The sequence below is a fragment of the Osmia bicornis genome, chromosome 7 (genome assembly GCF_907164935.1).
Source record: "Osmia bicornis bicornis chromosome 7, iOsmBic2.1, whole genome shotgun sequence".
NCBI lineage: Eukaryota > Metazoa > Arthropoda > Insecta > Hymenoptera > Megachilidae > Osmia > Osmia bicornis.
Genome location: NC_060222.1, coordinates 9,816,154 through 9,826,040, shown reverse-complemented (window position 1 = coordinate 9,826,040; position 9,887 = coordinate 9,816,154). Strand labels below are relative to the sequence as shown.

Here is a 9,887-nt window from a genome sequence, read left to right as displayed (position 1 = left end):
TAGACCTGGTGAGCGGCGCGAGTTAAGTATGGTCTCTCGTGAACTGCAGTATAGTGCATGTACATCAGGAGTGCTGCGAATTTCTGATACAATCGTTACAATTACAAATGTTTTCAGCCGGACCTATAATTTTTCTCTTACGACGTATTAATTACCAAGTTTGCCATACCACAATCAAATCGTTATTGGCAGCACCGTTTGTTCGGGTATTTTTAATTTTACGCCGCCTCCGAAAACTTTGAAATATATTTAGTATCCTATTTAACGATTAAATAGATATTATTAATAGCTACGGAATATTAGTATAAATGAAATAGAAATTATTTTATACTTGTTAGTGCATTTCGAACTCGGATTTTTTTTTTGTTAGAAATTATTTTATTTCACACTTTTTAGTGGAATTAGAGAAACGAACAATATTTGTAGGATGCCGTAAGGTGGTATTTCGTTCTTAATGGTTAAGTAAGGATCAAATACAGGTGGTTAATAATAATAAGAAAGCAGAACACCGAATACCATTTTTTTTAAATTACTTTAATTTTTTTTATTTCACACAAAAATAATGAATAAATAAAATAATTAATAAAAGCTGAACTGTATAATAATTCCCCTACCCCCCTTCCCCTTCCTCCCCGGTACCCCCTTAGGCGCCGTGACCGCCCAGCCGCCACCCCAAGCTCTATGATATAAAAATTTACATTATTAGATATGTATTTATTAAAAATATTATTATTATTATAAATATTTGCCCTTATATTGAACAACAGAGGTGTTCTGATAAGGGCAATATTGTATTCCTCTGTACGAGGAAATAATTCATAGTATAATAAAGAATAATCTGTAATACATATTTCGCGGTGGCTTCGCCTCCTTGGATTCCTCCGCTTCCATAGCTTGTTCCTGAGGGAGGGGCCCCTCCCCCGGTTGCTGCCATTCTTGTTGCTGAGGGAGGAGCTCCTCCCTCAGTTGCTGCAACTGTTGCTCTTGTTGTTGCTGCAGCTGCCGCTGATGCAGCTCTTGCTGCTGCTGCAGCAGCAGCTGAAAGTCTCGAAACATTTGATGATCTGAAAGAGAAAAAAAAGAAATATATATATACTGCAGGCATGTTTCTGAATTATGCACTATATACATTTTGCACAGCTTCTTTTAATTTTTTCTTGTACTCTTTTGCCATTATTAAAGTTGAAATAATACTTACAATTGTTCTCCGATTCGGCCATATTTTTATTATTTTTTATCTTTTTATTACTTCGGGGTTATTCTGAAACAGAAATATATAGATGTGATATTTGCAAAAAAAGGTATAAGTAATAACAGTTACATTAATATTAATTGACCAGCGGTGGAATGTTATCGATTACAGTGACATAGTGTTTATGTTGTATAGAACAAAAGTCACACGAACGTCGACAAGACCGTGTATATCGAAACACATCTATACTTTTTAAAGCGTATTAGGATAACTAACATTCAATATGTACTTCTTGTATATTTTTATTATATTCACTGAATACGAATCCGGAAACTATTTTTCACCAGTGACTAAAATTTTTGATTATTTTAATTGCGAAATATATAAAATATTATCAACTACGTATCTCGGAGTGCCCCAACCCCCGAAAGGGGCGCGGGGAACCAGGACGACCTTGGTCGATCCAGGCTGAGCCCCAACCGAGCGCGTCTCCGGGTGGCGGATAGGAGGACGACCGGGTGCGTGAAGTGGGCCCCGAGTACCGTGGAACGGGACGCCTCAGGCGACCAGGAAACGGAAAAGGTGCGCCTACGGAGTGCCCCGGCCAACGGGTGCTATAAGTGACCCCTGAAGGCCTAAAAACCCTCGGAGGGGAACTAAAGCCCCGTCGCGGACCAGCTCCCCAAGCTAAGGTGTAAGCAATCGTGCCGAGAGCTGGATGGCACCGGGGTAATGGTGTCACGAACGATGCCCTTGGGGTACCAGGCGCCCCCCCATTGTATCTAGCCTTACCTCTGCAAGCGGGCTCTGCAGGGGTGGACCTATACTTCCCGACTACTCGTGGGACACATATGGAAACAAAAACAAAAATCAAAGAAAACAACGACACCCAAACAAACACGGACACTAACACGGACACGAACACGGACACGAACACCACAACAACAAACACAAACAGGAACGCACCCGGAAGCGGGCCGGTTGAGGAGGGAAGGGACCCAATTTTGGGGACCGCCTCCGAAACACCGCCGACGGGCGGTTCTGGGGCGAGTATGTCTGGGGCAGGCGAGGTCACAACCCTGCCGGCTCTGGACTTACTCACCCTCAATGAAGAGCCTTCCTCCGGCGCGGCCGGGGCCGACCAGGGAGCAATCCCAGGACCGAACCCGGTAGCACGAAGGAAGGTTAAGCTCAGCGGAGCAGCCAGAAAGAAGAAGGCCCGCTTGGCGCTCCTAGCGTCGACGGAGTCTTCCGACAAGACGGCTACCGCTGGGACAACATGCAAGGCGGGGATGGCCCCCGCGACGGCCGCTGCGAGGGGGGGCCCGACTACAGGGAAACCCCGCGCAGAGACGTCGCGGGTGGATAGTAAGGGGGCGGAAGGTAAGGGGCTCAAAAGGACCCGACCATCCGTCTCCCCCAACACCCAGCCTTGCGCGAAGAAAAGACAAAGAATCTTTCCTTCGCCTAAAAGCTTTAGTGAGGCGCTGACGGCGGAGAGGAGGCTGGCGATCGCGCCGGCCAACTATCCGGAGTCGACCCTCACGGAAGCGCAGGCTTCCGCAATCGAGCAGGCGATCGTGGGAGCGTTGTGTGGGCTTCAGAAAGGCGAGACCATGCCGCGCTTCGACGAGTGCCGGTTCGGAGGGGGCCTGCTACTGGTGACTTGCGCGGACACCGGAGCGGTGGAATGGCTGAGGGCCATAGCCACCACAATCAGGCCTTGGGAGGGGGCGGTCCTCCAAGTGCTGGATGGCCGGCGCCTCCCAAAGCTTAGGAGGATGGTCACGGTCATCCCCGGCCCTCCGGTGGCCACGGAGGCAATTTTAAAAATGATGGAGGGTCAGAACCCGGGGCTCCACACGAACCTCTGGAGAGTGTGGAGCAGGAGAGAGGGGCCGAATTCGGTTACTCTCGTCCTGGGGGTTGACCCGGCATCATACAACCTCATCAAGAGGCAAGGTTCGGAAGTCCACGTGGGCCTGCGCAGGGCACTCTTTAGAGAGGGACCTGCTGGGACCACGGAGGACAAAAAGAACCCCAACACGGTCCCAGGGAACAAACCGGGACCAGCAGCCCCGACGATGGAGGAAGGGAAGGCGGGGGTGAGTGGTGTGGATGGAGGAGAAGAGGAGCCCAGGGCGCTGGCTACGGCGCCCACGGAGACCCTCCCACCCTGCGCCGACACCCTCCCACCCACCCCACCCAAGGGCTGCAACACTACGACGGCGGCTGCCGGATCCTCCCAAGGACCGAAGGCCACCGACATGCAACCTCCGTCTAGTGGGAGCATCCCCAGGGCAGTAATGTCAAGGGGAAGGCCGACCACGGCGGAGGCGACGAGAAGAACCGGGCTTCTGGGTGTGCAGAGGGGGAGCCAACGCACCCTGACTCACACCCTGAAGGCCGGCTCTAGGGGAAGAAGAGGGACAGGCCCCGGCAAGGGCCCCCTCACAAGTAGGTACAATGGGCCCCGGCAGGGAACATAACGTACCTACTTCAACTAAGCGAGACCGGACCACATCTGGCACCAACAAGGTGTCAGAAGGTACCAGATTCTCGCAGATCAATTTGCAACATTGCAAGGCGGCAACGGATATCCTCCTGTGCCGCCTAACGATGGGGCAGACAGATATAGCCCTCATACAGGAACCTTGGATCCACAAGGAACGCGTAGGAGGGCTTAACACGGGGTGTGGCTCACTTCACTATGATGCCACATCCACAAGGCCCAGGGCCTGCATCTTCGTCAAAAAGGAAATAGCGGCCCTGAAACTTAATGAATTCTGTACAGCTGATCTTTCAGTGGTTAAGGTCAAACTTAACCTCGGTGGGAACAAGTCAGAGCTGGTGGTATGCTCGGCGTACCTACCGTATGACTCCGAGGAACCTCCACCCACGAGGGAACTCAGGGCTCTGATAGATCACTGTGCTGTCAAAGGTCTGCACCTGGTGATAGGTTGCGATGCTAACTCGCACCACACAGTATGGGGCAGTACCAATACCAACGGCAGAGGCACAGCACTGCTAGAGTACCTCGCCACCACGAGCATGGAGATCCTAAACAAAGGCTCCGCCCCCACCTTCATCACCTCCCGTAGACAGGAGGTAATTGACCTGACCCTGGGCACCACAAGGTGGCACAGGTTGTCAAACACTGGCAAGTTCGAGACGAAAGCACGCTCTCGGACCACCGCCTAATTACGTTCAACTTAATGGGCGACAGAGAAGGCGGCACTGGTGAAGCATACAGGAACCCAAAGGCCACCAACTGGGCACTCTACAGAGAGGGCCTAGAAGGGAGGCTTAAGGGGCACTGTCAGCGTCCCAGGACCGTAGGCGAAATTGAGCAAGCGGTGAAGCACTTAAACTCCGCCGTTACTCAAGCCTACGAGGATGCCTGCCCTGTCAAAATTGGAAGTAGTAACAAAAGGGTCCCCTGGTGGAACAAGAAATTGGACCAAGCCAGAAAGGACACCCGCAGACTACTGAACAAAGCCATGAAAGCAAATACGAAGCCAGCCTGGGACAGTTACAAAAGGTCCCAGCAAGCTTACAAAAAGCTAATAAGAACTAGCAAGAGGTCAGCCTGGAAGACCTTCTGCAAAGAAACCGAAGCTCTACCAGTAGTTGCCAGGTTAAGGAGAGTCTTCTCAACAGGCCCCTCACCGGGGTTGGATCGTCTCAGACGCCCCGACGGAAGTCTGACGAACAACCACAAAGAGACATTAGAACACCTCATCCAGACACATTTCCCAGGCTCAACAGCGGAGGGCCGGGGGCGTCGTCGCAGCGATACGACGCGTACCGACCCCGCTCTAGCGGACTGGGAAACAGCGGAGAAGGTGATAAACACAGACAGGGTGAAGTGGGCCATCGGCTCCTTCAGTAGATTCAAGAGCCCGGGCACTGACGGGATCTTTCCGGCACTCCTTCAGGAGGGCGGTGAGGACTTGTACAGGCGCCTGGGCCAGATCTTCAAATCCTGCCTAGCGAAGGGCTACGTACCCAAAGCCTGGAGACACTCCAAGGTAGTGTTCATCCCTAAACCTGGGAGGGACAATTACGACCTTGCCAAGGCATACAGACCCATCAGCCTCACCTCTTTCATGCTCAAAACGCTGGAGAGGCTGGTCGATAGATACATCAGAGACGAGGTTTTGGCCAATAAACCACTACACCCCTCTCAACACGCCTATCAAAACGGCAAATCCACCGAGACGGCACTTCATAAACTAGTAGGCTTTATTGAAGGCGCACTGTCGAGCGGCGAATCTGCCCTCTGCATTTTCCTCGACATCGAGGGGGCGTTTGACAACACACCCCATGATGCCATTAAGGAAGCTGCGAGGAGGTATAATATTAAGGACTCCGTCGTAAGATGGATCCACAACATGCTGACGAACAGAACAGCCATAGCAAGCCTGGGAGAGGAGACGGTGAGGGCTGACGTCGCGAGGGGCTGCCCGCAGGGAGGAGTCCTGTCCCCCCTGCTGTGGACCCTCGTGGTTGATGAACTCATACGTATACTCGCCTCGGAAGGCTTTGAGGTTCAGGGCTACGCCGACGACCTCTCTATCACGGTCAGAGGCAGACACCCGTTGGATCTAGCGAGGAGATTACAAAAGGCTATCATACTCGTAGAATCTTGGTGCCAATCACACTCACTCTCGGTTAACCCGAGCAAAACGGAACTGGTCCTATTTACAAGGAGAAGACGCTTTTATTTTAAGGCTCCTCACCTTTTTGGGACGCAGCTACAACTCACAGATGAGGTTAAATATCTAGGTGTAATACTAGACAAAAAACTCACCTGGAAGAACCATGTGAACAGGCAGACCCAGAAAGCAATCAGCACCTACTGGGCCTGCCGCAGAATGTTTGGCCCCACATGGGGACTCAAACCAAGGGTGGTCAGGTGGATATACCAGGCCATCCTTGAACCTATCACAACATACGCCTCGATTGTGTGGTGGACCTCCATGAAGAGGGAAGCACACAGAAAGGCTATAGAAAGAATATACAGAATAACGCTGCTGGGGATAATAGGTGCACTCCCCACCACGCCCACCTTGGCAATGGGTGCGCTGCTCGACATCAAGCCACCCCATCTAACAGTGATGGCAACGGCTTGGAGAGCGGCCATCCGCCTCCACCAAGCTGAAGAATGGTCCCCGACGGGCGGCGGGCACACCGAAATCCTCAGGGATGTGGGATCAGAGTCAATTCTGACCCACGGTGGGGACCGCTGCAAGACGGAGTACCTCTTCAGACGAGAATATGATCTAATCCTCCCAGATAGGGAGAAATGGCTGAAAGACCCAAACGACATTCTGACTCCGGGGGGGCTGGTCTGGTTCACAGACGGCTCTAAGACCGGTATCGGCACCGGAGCCGGGATTGCGGGGGAAAGCCCTAGGGTCGAAATGACCCACAAGCTGGGCCACCACGTTACGGTCTTTCAAGCAGAAGTGTTTGCCATATGGGCCTGCGCCAAATATAATTTGGATAGGGCCCACTCAGGAAAACACATATACATCTGCAGTGACAGCATGGCCGCGCTGAAAGCCCTCCACAAAGTGGAAATAGGGTCGAAGCTAGTCAAGGACTGCGCACTGATTTTAAGACAGCTATCTCTGAACAACAGAGTTAAGCTGCTATGGGTACCAGGCCACACTGGTATCCCAGGAAACGAGAGGGCTAACGAATTGGCACGACTGGGGGCGTCAAGCTCTCAGCCATGCCATGAGTACCCTATTGGTGTCTCAACCTATGCGTTGAAAGGCTTGGCCAAGGACTGGTTAAACCAGGAATTCACCAGGCTCTGGCACAACGCCAATGGCATGAGACACACGAGGGCCCTATTTAAGGGACCGTCACAGAAGCTGGGTGACACCTTAAGTCACCTGGACAGGGCGCAGCTGCGCATGCTCGTGGGCCTAGTGACAGGACACTGGTACACGAGAAAACACCTCGCGCGCATGAGACTCACGGAGGAGACATTATGTCCGAGGTGTGAGGAAGAGGACGAAACCCCTCTACACGTACTTCTAAGATGCAGGGAACTAAGGGCCCGAAGAGGAGCAATCCTGGGGACCTTGGAACCCTCATCATTAAGCATTTCGGCTGGCCTGGTGCCGGCGCTTCTAAACTTCGCCACAGAAGCCCAGTTGCCAAGGCACAGCCAGTAAAGAGGCTGCCTAGCGGCCCGGGTACAATGGTCCCCAAGGACTGAGTGCCCGGCTAGCCTCAGCCCACTAGAATAGAATAGAATCAACTACGTATGTTTGAACATCGATAAAAGTGATAAAAATGACATTCGAAATGTAGTAGTACTTAAATATTTTTTTTTAAATTCAAGTTGTAGAAGAAATTCTAATTATATGCATCTGCGATTTTATACTAAGTTTACTGTCGACTAGTATAAATAAATAAAGTTATTCGTTTGTTCCCATTTAATTGCGTTCGTTATTTAACACCCGAACAACGTTTCTAATAGCGATAAATGGTTCCTACATTCGTATTCAGCGCACATTCAACCGTTAGAAAGCAATATTAAATATGAACATTTTAAATAGAAATAAAAGGTTTTATTGATAATAAAAAAAAGAAAATATCTATTAATATTTGTTAACATATTTGTATTACTTTTTATTATAATAATTGTAATAAAAATTTGTTAACAATTCAAAATCTAAAGTTAAATAATGAAAATAATAAGTTATTCTTTGATGTAATAAAAATAGTTTTGTTCAAAGTCACTATAATAATACACCAACTAAATAAACCGTACCACCAGCCATTAAGAATTATTAATATATATTATTATATACAACGTATACAAAAATGAAATATTGCTCGTTTCGTACTTACCACTTGTTCGAATCACTGATCGTATGAAACTGAGCAGGAATCTCTGACTTCCAAAGGGAGAGAATTGGTGGGGCACATTCCAGGATCACACAAATTGTTCTCTATGTTTACATTCCTGTTGGTATGTGCGTAGTAGTTTATATTGGACGTAAATATTCGTAAATATTCTATTAACCTCAAATGCGCAAAAACCAAACGATAATACAGTCAATGATAGAAATATTCATATCCTCTTAATGTAGCCATGAAGTGTAGAAAGTATAATTACAGTAAGTGTAATAAAAAGTGTCTAGTCAACGTTTAAAACAGAATACCTCATTTAAAATTGGACCAAATAACTTGAGGTTTTTATTTATTGAGAAGTTATACACATTTATTTATTAAGATATGTGTTTTTGTCGTTTAAAACAATTACAATTTGTTGAAATCGTGAAAAAATTGCTTTCTACTATTTTCTTTCACGATTTCAACAAATTGCAATTTTTTAAAACGACAAAAGCACATATCTTAGTAAATGAATGTGTATAACTTCTCAAAAAACCTCAAGTCATTTGGTCCAATTTTAAATGAGGTAATCTGTTTCAAACGGTAACCGAACACTGTTTTATTACACTCAGTATACAACCTGTCGGAATACGTTTTTTTCGATCCAACACAATCTATCGCGATGTACTTTTACAATCCGACTCCGGTAAAAAAATTGAATATTATTCAGTTCGAAGAATAATGTAATAATTATAAAATTATACACTGGGTATCAAACAATCTTCATTTGAACCCAATGAAGAATTTATTGGCAATATTGAAAAATGTAATGTACATAAGAAAACCTGTAAACAAAAAAATGAGCTTTGTGAAGCAAATAAGAGAACGTGAGATAAAATCATAACGATATAAATATACGAATCAGTGCCAAGATGCATAAAAAGACGCGTGGAAATATTATTGAATATTAAGTAATGCAAATTTTAATTAAATTGCAAGTATTTGTGAATTTATGTTATATTAGATCCATTTAACATTGCCATGAGTTTTGTACGTATATCGCATTGCTTTATTTTCCACTTATCACACAATGAAACGGAATTCTACTATAAGTTGGCCTATTATTGCGATTGTAACATCCAGCAGGAAGAGGAATAAATAAGAAGAAGTTTAATAATTAATATCTATTAAAATATTTATTCATTTTTCGTTTTTTTTCTAATTACAAAACATGTAACAGTTCATTTTTATTTATTTATTTTTTGTACTACATTGATTTAAATAATTATATTTGTAATTAACAACTAAACAGAATCTTATATTTATTAATATTTACGTTTAACAAAAATTTTATATACGTCGATAATTCTACCGCGTCGATAATTCTACCGCGTCGATAAAAGATCGACACAGCGCGCGAAATAAATAGAGAGAGATAGCAATAGCGAATAGAAAGAGATAGGAACAAGCGCAGAGTAGAAAGAGACGGCAATAGCGCGTAGACAGAGATAGCGATACGCACGGAGTCACGTACGCACTGGTCAAAGTCCGAACACTTCCGGTATCGAAAACACAGGTAGAAAAAAACTGCTACGTCAGCAGTTCTCCGGTATAAATACGAGCGTGTCGCGCAAAGAATTTTCACTTCGATTCTGATCGTAGTCCGAGACGGGTCTATGATACGATTTATATAGAATTCAGTAATCTTAGACTCTTTTGTCGGCAAAGCGGCAAAGGTTCCGCGTCAGACCCGGGGCGCTCAACTATCGGTTCGCAGCGGTTCTCCTACGTGTCAGGTTCGCACCCAAGCTTAACGAGCGAGCGAAAGCCGAAGCTC

General features: G+C 46.9%; 1 protein-coding gene across 1 annotated transcript; it reads right to left on the bottom strand.

Moving 5' to 3' along the window:
• Positions 1–816: 816 nt before the first annotated feature.
• Positions 817–1,220, bottom strand: LOC123987946 (putative mediator of RNA polymerase II transcription subunit 29). Its single transcript, XM_046286373.1, has 2 exons — positions 1,199–1,220; positions 817–1,064 (listed from the first exon to the last, which is right to left on the bottom strand). Exons 1-2 carry the CDS (start codon positions 1,218–1,220, stop codon positions 817–819), a joined length of 270 nt encoding a protein of 89 aa, XP_046142329.1.
• Between the last annotated feature and the right edge of the window lie 8,667 nt (positions 1,221–9,887).